The 18,039-nt window shown below is 44.3% G+C and overlaps 3 protein-coding genes across 9 annotated transcripts in view; 2 read left to right on the forward strand and 1 right to left on the reverse strand.

Annotated features, from left to right (window-relative positions):
- The window catches only part of NDRG4 (NDRG family member 4), a 39,108-nt gene extending 36,609 nt beyond the window's left edge, over window positions 1–2,499 (forward strand). The window contains exon 17 of the mRNA XM_034639030.1: window positions 398–2,499. Coding sequence (XP_034494921.1) covers window positions 398–552 — 155 coding nt within the window. The 3' untranslated portion in view covers window positions 553–2,499. The remainder of the gene's footprint in view (window positions 1–397) is intronic.
- A 1,486-nt stretch (window positions 2,500–3,985) lies between these two features.
- Window positions 3,986–8,075, forward strand: SETD6 (SET domain containing 6, protein lysine methyltransferase). Of its 2 annotated transcripts, XM_034638794.1 has the most exons (9): window positions 3,987–4,112; window positions 4,342–4,437; window positions 4,511–4,655; window positions 4,749–4,890; window positions 5,024–5,218; window positions 5,349–5,469; window positions 6,590–6,770; window positions 6,935–7,077; window positions 7,218–8,075. In XM_034638794.1, exons 1-9 carry the CDS (start codon window positions 4,086–4,088, stop codon window positions 7,518–7,520), a joined length of 1,353 nt encoding a protein of 450 aa, XP_034494685.1. In that variant the 5' UTR covers window positions 3,987–4,085; the 3' UTR covers window positions 7,521–8,075. The 2 variants fall into 2 exon arrangements, with proteins under 2 accessions (XP_034494686.1, XP_034494685.1); XM_034638795.1 differs by lacking the exon at window positions 5,349–5,469 and having other exon boundaries at window positions 3,986–4,112; window positions 6,553–6,770.
- Window positions 8,076–9,096: 1,021 nt separating this feature from the next.
- The window catches only part of CNOT1 (CCR4-NOT transcription complex subunit 1), a 104,507-nt gene continuing 95,564 nt past the window's right edge, over window positions 9,097–18,039 (reverse strand). For 4 of the 6 annotated variants that reach the window (XM_011221848.3, XM_011221886.3, XM_002912277.4 and 1 more), the window contains exons 43-49: window positions 17,501–17,602; window positions 14,597–14,770; window positions 13,637–13,786; window positions 12,427–12,607; window positions 10,537–10,669; window positions 9,613–9,747; window positions 9,097–9,451 (exon numbers count right to left, since the gene is read on the reverse strand). In XM_011221848.3, the coding sequence (XP_011220150.1) occupies window positions 9,373–9,451; window positions 9,613–9,747; window positions 10,537–10,669; window positions 12,427–12,607; window positions 13,637–13,786; window positions 14,597–14,770; window positions 17,501–17,602 (954 nt within the window). In that variant the 3' untranslated portion in view covers window positions 9,097–9,372. The remainder of the gene's footprint in view (window positions 9,452–9,612; window positions 9,748–10,536; window positions 10,670–12,426; window positions 12,608–13,636; window positions 13,787–14,596; window positions 14,771–17,500; window positions 17,603–18,039) is intronic. The other 2 variants (XM_011222000.3, XM_034638793.1) reach the window with 1 other exon arrangement.

Here is an 18,039-nt window from a genome sequence, read left to right on the forward strand (position 1 = left end):
GCTGGATTTATGGCAGTCTGTGGCCTCCGCACCTTGTCCTCCTTGACAGTAGTCCTGCTGCCCTGCCCCGTCATCCTCTTGAGGGAGGCACTGTTGGAAATCGGTCCCCTCCCTGCACCAGCTCAGGCGTACCCAGTCAGACCACCCCGCTCTGGCCATAGCTCCGGGCCGCTGTCGTGAGATGGGTCCTGCTGGCCCCCCGCCTCCTGGGCTCAGCCCCTGGCGCTGCATGCCTCCGGCTTGTCCGAGTAGATGCCAGAGCCGCGGCTTGAGACGGGCCCCCGCGCCGCCGGCAGAACGGGTCTTGCTGGCCGCTTCGCTTGCGTCGCTCCTTGTCCCCCTGCCGGCACCCGCCCCGCCTGCCCGCCCTCATGCCCGCTCCCGCCTCTGTCCACAGTGCCCTCGGCCAGCATGACCCGCCTCGCGCGCTCCCGTACCGCGTCTCTCACCAGCGCGAGCTCGGTGGATGGCAGCCGCCCGCAGGCCTGCACCCACTCGGAGAGCAGTGAGGGGCTGGGCCAGGTCAATCACACCATGGAGGTGTCCTGTTGAAGCCCTTGGCCCGGCAGCGATGCCCACCTGCCCCCCGCCCGCATCGACGTCCCACTGCCATCCTCGCGCCGGCTCATTTTCCTTTTAGTTTATTTTTGTGAAGGCCAAGGGGAGGAAATGGGTTTAACTTCACTTTTGTTAAAAAGATGAGGGGATTCATCCCAGATGCTGCAGAACAGTCTCCGGATGGTTTGAGAGGCTCACTCCTCCCCACCCCCACCACCTCACTCACCTTAACTTGGCGGACTTAGGCCCCTCTTCCAACTCCCCACAGTCAGGGCGGGGTACAGGGAAGAAAGGGATTTGCTAAGGAGAGAGTTCAGGTCCTTCTCTGGGCAGGATCCAGGACAATATCCTAGACTGAAGAAAGCGTGGGATGACCCCCTTGGGCAGGCAGGTTTGAAGATGGGAGGGGTTTTGAGGCGGTGTGCTGGGACAGCAGGAGCACAGGGTCCAGCTCAGGTACTGAGGTGACAACCAGGAGGCAGCCCTGGGGAGCACGAGGAGGCAGGAGCCCTGGAGCTCTGCGGACCCCTTTCTCCCGTCTCCTCCACCAAGCACATCCGTTTCTGTCTTTTTGCACATGTGACAATCATCTGAACCATAGCCACGAGGGGGCGCTCCCGCCAGGCAGCAGTTTTCCTGGTGCTCTCTGGGCTGACGTGGTGATGTCGGGCCAGGCAGGCAGGGACTGAACAGGGTTTCTCTGCCCAAGGAAGACAGAACACAGATGACCTAAAAGGCAGGAACCCCACAGATTGTCTCAGCCCACACACTCCACCACCTCCTGGCCTTGTCCCATGTCTGAGCCAAGGCCCTGAGGTAGACAGTTGCTTGATCCTCTGTCTCCATTGGGACCTGATCTGGGGGCTGAGCTTAATTGCTGAAATAGCCCATGAGGGTTGGACACACCCCAGAACTTCATGGTGTCTGCCTTCAGGAGCCAGTATGTGGCTGGAGGCAGTGTGTGGCAGAGATTCCCAGTTCCGTGGAGGACAACCCAGTCAGTAGCAGTGCGTCCGAGGCCACCAGAAACATGGTGTTCTTTCTGGTCCTGGTCAGCTATGCCAATATTTTCTGTGGGCATCACTAAGAAAGAAGAGAGTTTATTTGGAGAGAAATGGTCTAAGGTTGTGAGACTTGTGCAGGCCCCCACTGCCATCTCAGGACCATTGGAGTGGCTTGGGCTGGGGCTTGCTGGGTCCTGGGGTGGGAGGTGAAGTTTCCTAAAGTGAACAAGGACCAGGCAAAGGAGAAAGGCTCTCCACACACCCTGGTCCCCTCCTTTCACCTGAAGTCCAGGACTGTGCCAGACACATCCCACCCACCCACACTATCAGGGAGAATCTCCTGGCCCAGAAGCCGGAGTCACTGGTCTTAGAGCCTAAATCAATTGCCACAAACCCTGAAACAAGAGGGGAGAGAGCAACGAAAACTGGAGGGCTGTGGAGGGGACAGTTGTGTGTGGGGTGCTCTGAGGCTGAGCGGATACCTGCATCCACCTTTCCTTGGCACGTATCACCCCTTCTAGAATCTTAAGCCATTACTAGACTGCTCTAGAGCCTGGTGGAGTGTTAGTCTGTCCCCAGTTCTATTCACTCACGTGCTTCCTTTGAATATCAAATGTGACTGTTTGAAAAGCTGGTAGAATTAATCCCTCTTACTGTAGATAGTGCTGCAGACCTTGGATTTTTTTTTCTGTGTTTTCAGATGAGATATCTATAAATATCTATACATTATATATATATATATGTATATTGGGTCTTCCTGCGTGTGGTTTCCCATTGGAGGTTGTCTCTTTGGTCAAAGTGAACTTTTAATGGAGTTTATTACTTTCCTCTCTGTATAAAGTGAAGAACCTAATTTTGTGTATTCTGGTGGCTGATGTCATGAAACTTTGAGATGACAAAATGTAAAACAAATAAAAACCCTTGTCAAAGTAGAAGAGTTAACTGTGCTGGCAAACTAATAAAGAAGAATTTGAGTACGGTGACACCAGGCCCATCCCCAGAAGCTTTTGGGAAGGCAGCATTGAGGTTGGTGCTGCTTGGGCTCAGGTGGGACTGAGTATGCAGGAGTTCCCATCCATGTTTATATTTCCAGGTTTCGTTGTTTTTTTTTTTAAACTCTACCCCCACTTTGGGGCTTGAATTCAGGACCACCCAGTGATCAAGAGTCACATGCTCTACCAATGGAACCAGCTAGGTGATCCACTTACTTCCAGTTCTTATCACATGCATTATCTTACCAATCCTATTTTTTAAAAAGATAGTATTCATTTTTTTTTAAAGATTTTATTTATGTGACAGAGAGACAGCCAGCGAGAGAGGGAACACAGCAGGGGAGTGGGAGAGGAAGAAGCAGGCTCCCAGCAGAGGAGCCCAATGTGGCGCTCGATCCCAGAATGCTGGGATCACGCCCTGAGCCGAAGGCAGACGCTTAACGACTGCACTACCCAGGCGCCCTAAAAAGATAGTATTCATTTGAGAGAGAGCATGAGCGGAGGAGTGGGGAGGCAGAGGAGAAGCAGGAGCCCAGGGCTGGGCGATCCCAAGACACTGAAATCACGACCCCAGCTGAAGGCAGCCGCTTAACTGGTTAAATTATTTCTCCTGAGAACGTCCTGGAGCCCAGGTGTCCCCAGCTGAGTTTAGAGAACTGAGCCACCCAGGCGCCCCACCAATCCTTACATTAATTCCACAGGATATATATTATCTTAGTTTCACAGCTGAGGATAAGGGATCTGCCCTAAGAAGCAGCCAAGCTAGGAGCTGGCTTTGGCATTGCAGAACTTCAAAACCCTGCTTCATTTTCTTAACAGCATGCTACTTTCCTATGTTTAACCACCATTTCTGACATTCACTCATTAACTCAAATAGACACACATAACATAGCTGCTATGTGTCAACTAATAAAGCACGTAAATAAAAATAAAACCCACCATGTGCTGTGGGTGTGATGAAAAACAGAGGGACATACTAGAGAGTGCGGGCAGAGGGGGTTTATTCCAGTTCTAGGAACCCTTCCCATGCTCCTCGGAAACACACACAACCTGCCCCACGGCACTCGGAAACGCACGCAGGTACACAACTGCTCTGAGCAAATAAAACGGTTCGATCAGGAAGGCAGGCTGGACGCCCACCTGGGCGCGCTCACAGCCGGGAAGCCCCGCGTTGGTTTCCAGAAACTGAATTTTGTTCTTCACCCGGACTACTCCGAATTATCTCAGCTCTTGGAGACCAAAGGGGAGAGTTGAGCCTGGCTCAGAACCAGGCTCGAGGAGATAGGTCTTCCTGGACACGACCGCACGTTTTCTAAACCCAGCTGGGGACACCCGGGCTCCAGAAAGACGTTTTCGGAGGAATGATTTGACCAGGTGCAAATCCCCACTCGTCCTCCGCGTGGACGTCGGGACGAGCGTCACGTGGCGCCGGGGCGGGGACATAGGCCCCGCCCCCAACAGGCTTCTTTTCCCCGGACGCCGGAAGCGCCCTCGCGGAGTTTCTGACCCGCGGGGCAGCGAGGACTCGAGTATGGCGACCCAGACCAAGCGCCGGCGGGTAAGTCGCGGGGGACCGGAGCGGGGCCCACCCCTTTCCGCCTCGCCTCGTCCCTGCCCTGCCCGTAGTGTGGTCCCGCGCCTTTCCTCCGCTCACTCTCGCGGGTCCCTGGCCGCCCTCCGCGTCCCCTCCCCCACCCAGAGCCCTTCCTCTGCGCGCCGCTCCGTCTCCTCCCGCGTCCCGCGCGTTCTCTGGGGCGGGCCCTCCCCACGGCGCTCACTCGTTCCAGGTGGCGGGGCCTGTGGGCGGTGGCGACGCGGCCCCGGACCCGGTGGCCGGTTTCCTGAGCTGGTGCCGGCAGGTGGGGCTGGAGCTGAGTCCCAAGGTGAGGAGGCGGGGGTGCGGGCAGGCGCGGTGGGGACGCAGGGCCAGCTCTGACCTGCCGCTCCTCCGCTCAGGTGGCGGTGAGCCGGCAGGGCACGGTGGCCGGCTACGGCATGGTGGCCCGGGAGAGCGTGCAGCCCGGGGAGCTGTTGTTCGCCGTGCCGCGGGCCGCGCTCCTGTCGCAGCACACCTGCTCCATCGGCGGCCTGCTGGAGCGAGGTGGGTGTGCCGGCGGGGGTGAGACGGGGAGGCGGGCCGCGGAGCGGCGCCAGGGTTTTCAGCTCCGTGGCTCTCACTTCGTGTCTCCCTCAGAGCGAGGCACGCTGCAGAGCCAGTCGGGCTGGGTGCCGCTGCTGCTGGCGCTGCTGCACGAGCTGCAAGCCCCGGCCTCCCCCTGGAGCCCCTACTTTGCGCTCTGGCCGGAGCTGGGCCGCTTGGAGCACCCCATGTTCTGGTGAGAGCCTTAGTAGGGGTGGGGAGCACCAGCACCGGAGCTTGGCTCGAACTGTCCTGGCCCGGGGACCGGGTCCCCAGGCACTAGTCCCGGTGGGGTGTGTGAAGGGAACCCGGGTGGGGTGTCACTGCAGGCCTGAGGAGGAGCGCCGGCGACTGCTGCAGGGTACAGGCGTACCCGAGGCCGTGGAAAAGGACTTGGCCAACATCCGCAGCGAATACTATTCCATCGTGTTGCCCTTCATGGAAGCCCACCCGGATCTTTTCAGCCCCAGGGTTCGCTCCCTGGATCTCTACCGCCAGCTTGTGGCTCTTGTGATGGCCTACAGGTCAGTGAGCAGAATCTTGAAGGGCTTTTTTCTTTAGAACTCTGTTGAGGGGTAAGAGGGGAAAGAACAGTGAACCACACCCCAGTCTCTCACCCTACACTGGGCTTTAGCAAAGTTCTCTCTGTGGCAGCTTTCAGGAACCACTGGAGGAAGAGGAGGATGAAAAGGAGCCAAACTCCCCTTTGATGGTGCCTGCTGCAGACATACTAAACCACTTAGCCAATCATAATGCCAATCTAGAATACTCTCCAGTGAGTGGATCCCTCTCAGTTATTGTTCTTATGTGCAATGATGATCAGGCATTTGATTCAAACCAGTGCCTCTCATTTATGCTGGCCTGAGAGTTGGGCTAAGTGGGCTCCGTTCTCCTTGTGGTAAAAATGCATACGTGAAGTTAGCTTATGTTCAGTTTGCATATTTCACTCAAATAGTTCAAACACAAAACCTCACTACCCACAAAGAAAGTTGTGGTTATTTCTCTGCTAAGCTGCTGCCATCATTTATTTGGTGCCAGAGGTTGGCCGTACTGTCACTACTTTTGGGGAAGAAGGGAGAGGAATAGGGATGATCATAGGTCAGATCTAAGATGATACCAGGGTTATATCAATTCCATTTGCTAAGTGGGAAGTTGCAAGAAAAGATCCAAGTTTATGGAATTAGGGAATGGGTATTTTTTTAATCCTGGCCTCCATCTGCCATTCCCAAGTTGGGTTTAATCATTTTTAAAAGCAGCTTTAAGTACTGAAGATGACCGAGCAGAGATTCACTTAATAAAGCAGTGAGGCTGAATTTGACCTTTATAAACCTTACCTCCTCCATCCTACTGTAAAGGCGAATTATACTTCAGATACTGTGCTTTTTACAAACTGAAGGTTTGTGGCAACCCTGTGTTGAGCAAATTTATGAGTGCCGTTTTTCTAACATCACTTGCTTCATGTCTGTGTGTCCTAGTTTGGGAAGAATTACAACTGCAAGAATTGCAGTATTTCAAATGTTTCTATTACTATATTTGTTTGATCTGATCAGTAATTGTAACTCAGAAAAAGCTCAGGTGGTGGTTAGCACTGATTTAGCAGTAAAGCTGTTTTCTAAGATAAGCATTATTTTTATATGCACTGGGACACCCAAAAGTTCGATTTTTTTTTTTAAAACAATATTTGCTTTTTTGTGGCGGTGTGGAACCAAACCTACACAATCTCTGAGGTATGCCTATACAGGATCTTAATAGAAACTAAAAATAAAATGCTGAGAGGTATATCATCAGTCCATTTGCTGAACTATATCCACGGCGAAGCTCTTCCTAAGAGGGATTTAATCTTCCTGGGGCTGGCCAGTGAAGGGCCTGGTCCCAGCTTCTCCCTTCCACCTCAGAACTGTCTTCGGATGGTGGCCACTCAGCTCATTCCTAAAGGCCATGAAATTTTCAACACTTATGGGCAAATGGCTAATTGGCAACTGATTCATATGTATGGTTTTGCTGAACCATATCCTGACAACACGGACGACACAGCTGACATTCAGATGGTGACAGTTCGTGAAGCAGCATTACAGGGTGAGTGTCTGATGATCCAGTCTTGGACACCTGTGGGCATGTCTGTATCCCCACCCCAGGTGCTCTTAAATAGCAGTTGCCCTGTTTTTTGGAGATTGGGCAGTAGAGTAAGAAGAAATGAATTGCTGGGTTTATGGAGACTTTTACACTATTACTATCTACAGGAACAAAAGTTGAAGCGGAGAGGCTCCTACTGTATGAACGCTGGGATTTCTTATGCAAACTGGAGATGGTTGGAGAAGAGGGAGCCTTTGTGATTGGACGTGAGGAGGTACTGACTGAAGAGGAACTGACCACTACACTCAAGGTAAAGGGCTGAGAATGGCCAAAATATTAAGAGCTAGTTAAAGCTCATGAGAACGGAAATGTGGGATGCCGAGACGTCTAAATTCAGAAATTCATAATTAAGGGGCAATTTTAATTAAAAGACCCAATGATTGCTTCTAGGTACTATGCATGCCTGCTGAGGAGTTCAGAGAGTTTAAAGACCAGGATGGATGGGGAGATAATAAAAGGGAAGAGGACAGCTTGACAATCACAAATATCCCCAAACTTAAAGCATCATGGAGACACCTTCTTCGGGACAGTGTTTTGTTGACCCTGCAAACATATGCCACAGACTTAAAATCTGAACAAGATTTACTAAGTAACGAGGTCTACACCAGACTCAGCTGGAGGGAACAGCAGGCCTTGCAGGTTCGCTATGGTCAGAAGATGATCTTACATCAGTTGTTGGAACTGACAAGTTAGCAGGTTCTGTGCTGCCTGAAGGAACGCTGACGAGAACTTTATTCTAAGCTAATATTGATGCTTGAAAAAAAAGAAAATTTGGATCTTTTGCTTTGCTTTTCCTTTTATTAAATACCAAAAGGAAAAGTAGCAAAGGTGGTGCGCTCAGGTTAACTCTGAGGTAAGGGTGAACTGTTTCAGGACTGTACACAGCTGACTTGGAAATTGCTCATGATGGTTACTAAGACCAATAAATCTTAAAACTGTTGTGTTCTCACTTGGAACCAGAGTTAGCAAAAAAAAAGTGATAGTAATAGGTCTTGGTTGTAGTCTAGCATTTAATAGCATGGACTTTGGAAGTAGACCTGGGTCTATTTTGAGCAAGCTTTTTTCCCTCCAAGACTTAGTTTCCTGTTCAGGGGTTTGATGAGCTCTAGCGCTGGCATGCAACCATTGTTTTACTTCCTCAGGAGGCTGAATTTACTCTAGATGGCACAACTCACCTTTAAGGGAAGAAACCCTAAGAGACCAATGACATTCAAACCTTACTCATTAAAATTTCTATTTAATCTTGAACCTTTTTGTCCTCTGTGGCTGTAAAACTTGACAATCAATCAATCATTAAAGGTAAGGTATACTTTAAGTGGCATAAATTTTAAATATATCAAAATACTATGAGAAGGGGTATGAAAAATGTTTTTCTTTTTAATTGTTTAATCACAGAAACCTCCAGTGATACGTGCCAGATAAGCGGGGAAGATCTATCAATCATTCAGGTGATGTTTCCCAATGGCCCCAGGCTCTGTGAGCCTGGGCTGTCCACTTTCCTCCTCACCACCAGCACTGGCTGCTGCTACTGAGAAAGGCACAGTGGACTCACATGTGTGTCATGACTTTAATGTTTTGACTACAGTATGCATACACATACAGGTAAGGGAGCTAGAGCCCAGGAACTAGAAAGGCTACAAAATACAACACATGGACCAATACATTTACAAAACATTCAAAATCCTTACAAAAGGGGCTGTATTGGTCCTTTTGACTTTGTTGTTGTTGTTCAACATAGCCTGTATGGCTATTCACTGGGATGATGGGGAAGGGAAATTCATACACTATTAGTCCCTTTCCAAGTATGAGGAGAGAGCCAGGGGCACTTTTAGGCCTGGGACTGATTTCCCTTTATAAAAAGAGCTGACTGCATCGTGGGGCCTAAGGGCGTAGTTCTCCAGTAGAAATGAGAAAATGATGCTCTTCCAGCAGTCAGCTTTAGCTCTGGGGAAGAGGCAAAACAAAAATCCATGGGATCTCAATTGTGAGCTCTTCCCATGTTCCCTAAGCATACCGAATAGTAGCACATACACATTTTTTAACAACTTGGTGATTTTTCAGGGTCCCCTGTCCACATTAAAAAAATAAGTTACACAATATTTAAACTGGCTTTTTTGCTATTCTTTGGGACACCAGGAATGTCCGAAGACATGGAGCTATGTTGTATCCCCAGACAAGTGCATGGCATCAATAGCCTTTTCAGTTACAAGCTGGGCAGGTACCAAGTTTACCTACTTGCCTTGGACACATTTTGCACAAACCCAAGAAGTTCCAGACAAAGGTTTTATCTTTCATATATTTACACAAGTTCAAAATGATATTCACAGCATCTTCTAAATTTTGGCCAAGAGTCAAAAAATGCATTTAAACTTTGGAACGTGCCCACATAGACAGGAAGCTGACCCAAACAGTAATTGGGGCAGGTACCCGAGAACCAAAGGGCTGGGAAAGTCAGGAAGAGCTGAAAGGATTCTTCAGCCAGTTTATAAACCTGGTGCAGTGGGATCTCCAGGCTGACACATTTACAGCAGAGATGCAGTTCCATCTAACTGGCACCTGTCCCTTCCATTACTTGCTGAGCTTGCTTCTGTCCCATGCAACACTGTGCAACCGACTGGAATAACCTGAAAAACGGAGACATTTACAAGTTTGTGAGAAAAATTTCAGGCCTGGCAGTATCTTGGGTCACATTAAGAAGGTAATGATAGCCAAAGCTAATCACCCACCCTAGCTAGAGCCATCATGTGTTTCTCATTCTTAGACAATAAATTACTTTTGAACTCACTTTTCAATTTCTGGGGCACAGTGTACAAACTCGTGATTCCAGAACTTAAATGCTGGATTTTTAATCAGCTCAATGAAGGTAATAAGAAGACCCCAAGGATGTGGCCTATTTACAATCAACCGTTCCAAGAGAACCCTGAAGGGGAAGAAAGATTAGTTAATGCACAGAGAAACCTAATTTATGAGCACTTCCTTACCTTTTTTCCTAACTTTTCTCCTTGATTACTAAGCTACAAGGAAAAGTTACTAGCTTTACTAAGGACAGGTGGATTAATGTCTTTATATATAGCATGGCTAATGGAATTAGAAAACCTGGGTTTGAATCCTGCCTCTTCCCATTAGTGAGCCTAGAAGACTAAGGATAACAGTATCAGATTTAAAGTGAGTGTGTATCTCTCACCAGAATCTACCCATTGCCCAATCTCCAATGCTATACACAGTCTAAACAATCTGCAACAGATTCCTAATTATCATCCAAAAAATAAAAAAAAAACACAAGTATGATCTTGTTATTTCTCCTTCAAACTTCTCAACTTAAGAGGATAAAGCCCAAGCCCTTTAACATGGCTTTTAATAGGGCTCTGTATGGATTCAGGACTCTGGATAAAAAATGTCACCATCACCACCTCAGAGAAACTATTGACTTTCAATCAAAATGCTGGTACCTTTCATTAAAAACCTTTTATTTTAGCAATAATCAGAATTTGTTAATTCTCTACTTGTCATTTTGTGTCCATCAGACTAACTGCTAGGGCAGGAACCATGTCCACTTTGTTCACAACTGTAGCTCCTATTTAACACACGTAAATGATGTTTTAAATGGACACGTAGAATACACTCAATGAACACTGACTGCATGGGGGGGGAAATCATAATAAAGGGGAAGAGGCACCACTTAGAATTATCTGAAACACTTCTCCGTTACCTTGTAATCTGTTCTTGGATAGCTTCAGTGTTGGCTTCTGCAAAAAGGTACAGCATGGTACAGCTGAAGTAGTGGGTGTGGCTATTTGGGTACCGCAGCTGATTTGCAATGGCATTCAGGAAGAGATATCGACCTAGAAATTCAGAAAACTCAGTTTATTGCAGACTTGTGCTTTACGTGAAAGACCAACATAAAAAGACAAATCATTATGAGAGGCTGGGGGGTTTGGATTTCTGATACAGACTTTCACAGTATCCTTTGTTTCAACCAGTGCTTCTTGGGTCCCCAGTATTCTCATTTCTGAGGGGTTTATTTTGTATTTTCCACATAATTTTTTTTTAAATATTTAAGAACACACCCACTGCATATAAGCATTTCTCAAAAAAAAATTGGGGAAAATATCACTTTTTAATTTCACAGATTTCTTTAATATTGCTTAACAGGAAGACAGCTGGACCCTTCTGCCCCTGTGTTCACAATGTGTTCCAGTATTGTTTCATGTAGCCCCTGGAAAATTCCACTGTACACTCATGACAACATGAATGCAAACATACACACCGTCATTACTGTGAAAGTTGTTTTGACCTCACAGCTCTTCTAAAAGGGTCTTGGGGACACCCCCTAGAGCTTCCAGTCCATACTTTGAGAACTGCTAATTTAGACTATACTAGAATAATTCTCTATTAACTGGGTCTGGTTGCCTCTGCTTGATATGACTCATGTTTGTAAGGCTATCCAAGTGAGCTTTAACACTGAAGGCTACCCTTTTTCCCCCCCTCCCCTGGGCTCTGATGTGATGGTATCCAATTTTGTTAAATCTTCATTTTACACTGTCTCAAGTCCCTTCTACAAATAGACAAGCAAGTTTATGTATATCAAGATTAACTATCCTCTCAAGAATTGATAGCAAAGTTAAAAGGAGGCATCCTTTTTAAAGTATATGTGTGTTAAGGGCGCCTGAGTGGCTCAGTTGGTTAAGTGTCTGCCTTCTGCTCAGGTCATGAATCCCAGGGTCCTGGGGTTGAGTCCCGCATCAGGCCTGCTTCTCCCTCTCCCTGCCGTTCCCCCTGCTTGTATTCTCTGTCAAATAATAAATAAAAAAATTTTCTTAAATAAAGTACTTGTGTGTTAAAATAAGCAAGACTATGTATAGGGTCTCTCTAAGAATGAATATAGAAGACCGAAAGAAATGTGATTCGACCAGGCAAGATGCAACCTATGGGAAGAATTATACTGCCAACTTTCTGCAAAGCAGGTTAGGGAAGTCCTATCCATCAATTTTTACATAATATTTAACAAGTTGCTTGACAGACACTAATAAATGCTGGGGGGAAAGGCAGGCTAACAAAACAATGTAAGATGAACTTATTTTTAAAGAGACTAGTAAAAGGAACATGTTTATTCTCACACTAAAAAAAAATACTGTAATCATACACACTGAAATATTAAATAAGGATTTTGGATATTTCCATTTTTCCAAATTTTTGCATTAAGCAAATACTATACAATTAAAATAGCCAGCAAAGAAATACAAATACCATATGATTTCACTCGTGAAATTTAAGAAACAAAACAAGCAAAGGGTGGGAAAAAAAGAGTCAAAGTAGGGAACAATCTGATGTTGGATTGATTAAACAGGTAATGGAAATTAAGGAGTGCACTTCTTATAATGACCACCGGGTCATTTATCAAACTACTGAATTACTATATCGTACACTTGAAACTGATGTAACACTGTATGACAATTGGGATTAATATTTTTTTCAAAAATAGAGCCATACAAACATATTGACAAAATATTTGTCTGTTGTGGCTTAAAGTATTTTTATCATCAGACTGTGGCAAAAGGTGCACAGAACTTAACTCTGAGAACTGGTTGGCTTCACTCACCTTCAGTGTCCAAGTCCACAGCCAGGTTCTGGAAGATGTCCATGTGAGCCGAATGGGTGATCGTGCTCATTGATGGTGTGCTACCCTTGTTGTGGATGTGTGCAATGGCCTGAGTCCCTACGTAGAGCACCAGTGCATTGATGAGCTGGAGGTTGTAACGATTGCCAGGCTCATTGGATACCTAAATGAACAAAACAAAGCTGCTTATTTTCACAGAGGATTCAACATTTCTAAACCCTTTTTACGCCTTCATAGAAAAGCTGAACTGCTCTCCACATGTGTGATTTAAATTTTAGAAATTTGCTTTTTGAGGTTCCTGAACAAACACATAGCTACCTAAGGGTGGCTGGGTCAATAACAAAAACATGATTTCCCTTTGGAAGCCAAAACTTTAACAGGTACCAGCAAAAAACTAAAGTTTGTGAAGTCAGTCTGTGGATTATCTCAACTATAAAAAATACTTGGAGGGTCACCTGGCTGGCTCAGTCAGTGGAGTGTGTGACTCTTGATAATAGGGTTGAGGCCTATGTTGGGTATGGAGATTAATGAAATCTTAGAAAAAAGAAAAATATCTGGAGAGGGGAAAAAGTAGTTCTCTGGTGTGGAAAGACTGGAAAGATAACACAATTTCAAGTCCTCTTCTGTAGGGCAAACTAAACCAGAATCCATTTAGAACAATCTTGGGAGGACTGACAGGAACCAATTATCAGCAGTATTATTCTTATACAAAATGAGCCCATTCCCTGGTTGCCTCTTCCAAATCAACAGCTTTGTGTCAGTGATAAGATGAACTAGTAAAATGCATAATAATCCAATTAATCTCATCCAACTATTAGAAAAAAAAAACAAAACTACGTTTTAAAATTTTTAAATCCACTTGAAAACACTAACTCCCAAGGGCGCCTGGGTGGCTCAGCTGGTTAAGCATCTGCCTTTGGCTCGGGCCACGATCCCAGGGTCCTGGGACTGAGTCCCGAATCGGACTCCCTGCTCAGCGAGGAGTCTGTTTCTCTATCTCTCTGCGCCTGCCCCCTGTTCATGCTCGCTTGCTCTCTCTCCTTCAAATAAAATCTTTAAAAAAAAAAAACAAAAAACAAAACACAAAAACAAAAACTCCCACTAACTCCCAAACAGGCCACCCACAGGACTATGCACACAAAATGCTTGCTATGAAAGACACAGCTTAAAAGTTTAAGTCAAACCAGTTAACCTGTAGGTTGCTTCGCAAATCAGACAGAAAAGTGACCGGTGATCGAGTTTTAAGATAGGAATCCAAATCCTTTTTGAACTGAGGTGGCATCACTCCAGTAAAATTGGTAAGAATCCGGGGTGCAATGTTAATTTCACTCAACATATCCACCTGCCACACACAGATACAATAATCAAAACCAGAAGTAACATGTAGGAGTTAACAGCAAATTCTTTCTCTCCGCCTTAAAAAGTGGTAGGATTGTTTTCTAAAAACTGCACATTGTAAATGTCTTGAGAGAACTGCCACTTTTTATTAATCTTTAATTAAAAGAACCTATCTCCAAAGTGACAGGAATCTCTCATTCTGTAATAAATTAATCTTTCTTAAAAAATTATCTTTCTAAATTAAGGCAGGATTGGTATCTTTTGTGAAGAGGTCTAACGTATATTACTGTTTCCTGGACTTGGATTTCAAAAGAGTACAGAGGAGATTCTTCACACCAAGAGCCTAGTTTTTGAAAATATGCCCCAGCAGAAGAGAACATCATATTTGCTACTTAAAAAAAAAAGGGATCTGAAAGCAAGAGTACAAAATACATAAAAATTATAGTAGCCATATCAGGGCTATACACATTAAAAACACCTATGAAATATGACCATTACAAAGATCTGTTCTGCAATTCTGTACCATCAGGGCCATCTAGCAAATAACTGGTCCAACACCTCAACTGAAGTTCCATAATAATAAATTTACTATCAAAATTAACTGAAAATAGCAGCTAGGCAAATACTGTGAACTAATATTCAGCAGGCTTAATAACATGACCGCCACCACCACCCCCCCGCCGCCACCAAAGAGCATCCTCACCTAACAATTTGTGTGTGTATGCTGGGGAGAAAGGGATTAAATAAGTCTACCACCTGAAAAAGGACTCAAATACCAAGACATAACTTTTTCTTGAACCGTTTGGAATTTTACCTTCAGATTAGGAGTGAATGGGTCTGGGAGCCTCATGTTTCTTGGAAAGGCACTCAGGATGAGATTTCTTAGCTGAATACAATTAGGTGGGATGACGTCACAGAATCCATAATGGTAATCGCAAAGGAACTCCGGGAAATCATGCAAAAGAACCAACAGCACTCTCAAAGTGCCCTATTTTTAAAAAAATGAGAAAAACATTGGCTCTTTTCCACATTAAGTTAGGAAATGAGAGCAACATTTATACCTTCATGAATGTAACTTAAGTAAAAAAGAAAAAAGTATATACTTCAATAACAAATTACAGGCTTTTTACCAAAATAGTTACATCCGGAAATCACCAAAAACTAGCTTTGGGGAGTTTATACCTTAAATGTGTATGCTGTAAGAGGCTGGCAAAAATTAATTAACTGTTAATTAAAAGACATAAGGTTCTGTCTTCAGAAGCCAGAAAAAACAGCTAATGAAAACCAACGAAGTGAAAGAGCCAAAATCAATTACATGTTTTAAAAAGTACTGAAGGAGGGTGAATCAAAGCTGATTCTTTGAAAAGATTAAAAGATTAAAATCGAGGCCTAGATGGCTTTACTGGTAAAATCTTCACTATAAATATTTAAGGAAAATGAATACAATTTTCACAGTCTCAAAGTAATTTTTAAAAGAATTTTTTCCAACTCTTTTAATGAGATTTACATAATCTTGATACCAAAATTTGATGTGAAAAATCACACAAAAATCCTAAATATGAGAAATATTAGAAATAGAAATCACAGTGATATATTGTGACAAAACAGTCCAAAATGCAATGGCAGTTTAAGCATTTGATGGAGTTATTAAGAGAAAAAAAATTTACATGGTTTTGAAAAGGCATTCAATATAACTCAACACCCATTTAATGATTTTAAAGCTCAAATTATGAACAGAAGGGCATTTCCTTATTCAGATAATGGTATCTGCAAAACAAAACTGTAGATTTTGAATTACTGAAAGCTTTCTTTAGGATCATTAAGGAGACAAGCATGCCATTATCACTATCTTCTACTCAACACTGTCCTGGAGTTACTGGCAACTGCAATAAAGCAGGTGAGAGTATAACAAAAACCCAGTTATATGTAGATGAAATGACTGTGTATATAGAATACACTGAGCCTAGGGGTCTCAGTCAGTTAAGCATCTGCCTTCGGCTCAGGTCACGGCTCAGGTCACGATCCCAGAGTCCTGGGATGGAGTCCTGCATCGGGCTCCCTTTGCCTGCTGCTACCCCTCCTTATGCACGCGAGCACACTCTAACAATCTCAAAAAAAAAAAAGAGAGAGAGAAAAGAGAAGAAGAATACACTTCTTCCCACAAAAGAAACAGATAAACTCTCAGAAAAAGCAAATTTAGCAAGGTAGCTGATACACAAAGGTAGCTGGCCAATATACAAAAATCAATTGTTTCTATATGCTGTCAACAAATAAAAAATTTTAAAGGTATTTTACAATTACACAAAAAACATCAAATACCTAAGCATAATTCTAAAGAAAGAGGCTGAAAACCTCTATGCTGGAAAACTACAAAGCACTGCAGAGTAAAATGAAAGACCTAACTAAATAGAAATATACATGTTCAGGATTGAAAGGCTCAGTATTATGAAGAGGTCTATTCTCTCCCAAGTGATCCACAGATCCACTGCAATCTCAATCTAAATCCCAACCGGCTTCCAGAAGTCAAACTGACTATGCAGTCCTTTATCCAATGGCAAATGACACAAAAGAGCCTAAATAATCTTTAAAAGAGAGCAAAGTTGAAGAGGATTTATTCTGCTGATTACTCTGGCTTTACAGTAAGTCTTACAAATCAAGACAGTTTGGTATTGGCCTAGGAACAGATAAACAGATCAACTAGAGAGACACCCATACACAAACGGTCAATTATTTTGACGAAGGTGCCCCATCAATTCAATAGGGAATGAAGAATGGTACTGAAAAGCTTTATATTATTTATTGGGGTGGGACTATAAGAAAGGAGGAGGAAATGAACCTCACCGTACACAAAAATAAATCTGAGACAGATCACATCACCTAAACATGAAAGCCAGAATAACATGGGTTCTTGGACAGTAAATAGAGTGCATGCAGAATAGATTTCAATTTGGGATTGGCAAAGATTTCTTCCATGAGATACAAAAGTCAACACTTAATGAAAGCAAAAGCTTGATAATTTTTACTACATTAAATTAAAAGTTTCCATTCCTCAAAAGACACCTTACTTTTAAGGGAATGAAAAGGTAAGCCACAAGATTGGGAAATGTCTGATAATGTATTAAACGACGGGCTTATATCCAGAATATATGAAGAATTCCTATTAAAAAAATAAGAAAAACAGATAATTTAGTGGAAAGATGAGCAAAAAACTGTAAAAGGAACATCACAAAAGGATATCCAAATGGCCAACGCACTCATTAAAAAAAAATCAAGGATATGCAAAGTAAATCCACAATGAGAGCCTACTGCACAACTGCCAAATGGCTGAAACAGACAATACCAGGTATATGCTGGTGTTAGAGTTAATGGACACATATACTGAAGTTGAACCTATGAACACCCTGTTTGGGGACTGGTTATGAAGTACATTTGATTTCTGTACTTTACTGTTATCCTTTAAAAACTTTTAATAGAAAAACTGGGGTGCCTGGGTGGATCAGTCGGTTAAGCATCTGACTTCAGCTCAGGTCATGATTTCGGGGTCCTGGGATCTAGTTCTGCATCAGGCTCCCCCACCTTCTCTGTCCCACCCCCCACGCTATCAAGTAAATATTTTTTTAAAGCTTAATAAAAAAAATTAGGCCTCATATTCTCAGTTTACAGTGTTTAAGTAATTTTAAGTTCAAATTATTTTAATTTATAACTACAAATTAATTACCTTATAGAGGATTTGCATAGGTTTGGTGAGTTCCACATTTCTAAGGAAAGGCGCTAAATATTTGAATAAATCAATCAGTAGCTGTGCATACATAGGCCATCCCTGAAAGAAAGAAATGTACATCAGCCATAATTACACTCAGCTGCTTGCTGTCCTACCACCAAAAATTTGCCCAAGCAGCTACACTGTGACTTATTATCTTCTTCATACTAATATAACTAGAGAATACTGACTTAAGTACCTCACTTAAAGACTGGCATTAAAAAGGAATAAGCATAATTTTGGCAATAGTGAAAAATGACATTTAACACAAAATGGTTTCAGGGGTGCCTGGGTGGCTCAGCTGGTTGAGCATCGAACTCCTGACTTCGGCTCAGGTGGTTATTGTAGGGTCACAAGACGGAGCTCCCTGTCAACCTCCCCACTCAGTGGGGAGTCTGCTTGAGTTACTCTCCCTCTGCCCCTCACCTCACGGTGTATGCATGCGCTCACACTCTCTAAAGAATAAATGAATCTTTATGGGGCGGGGGGGGGGGGGG

Source organism: Ailuropoda melanoleuca, chromosome 12, assembly GCF_002007445.2.
Source record: "Ailuropoda melanoleuca isolate Jingjing chromosome 12, ASM200744v2, whole genome shotgun sequence".
NCBI classification, from domain to species: domain Eukaryota; kingdom Metazoa; phylum Chordata; class Mammalia; order Carnivora; family Ursidae; genus Ailuropoda; species Ailuropoda melanoleuca.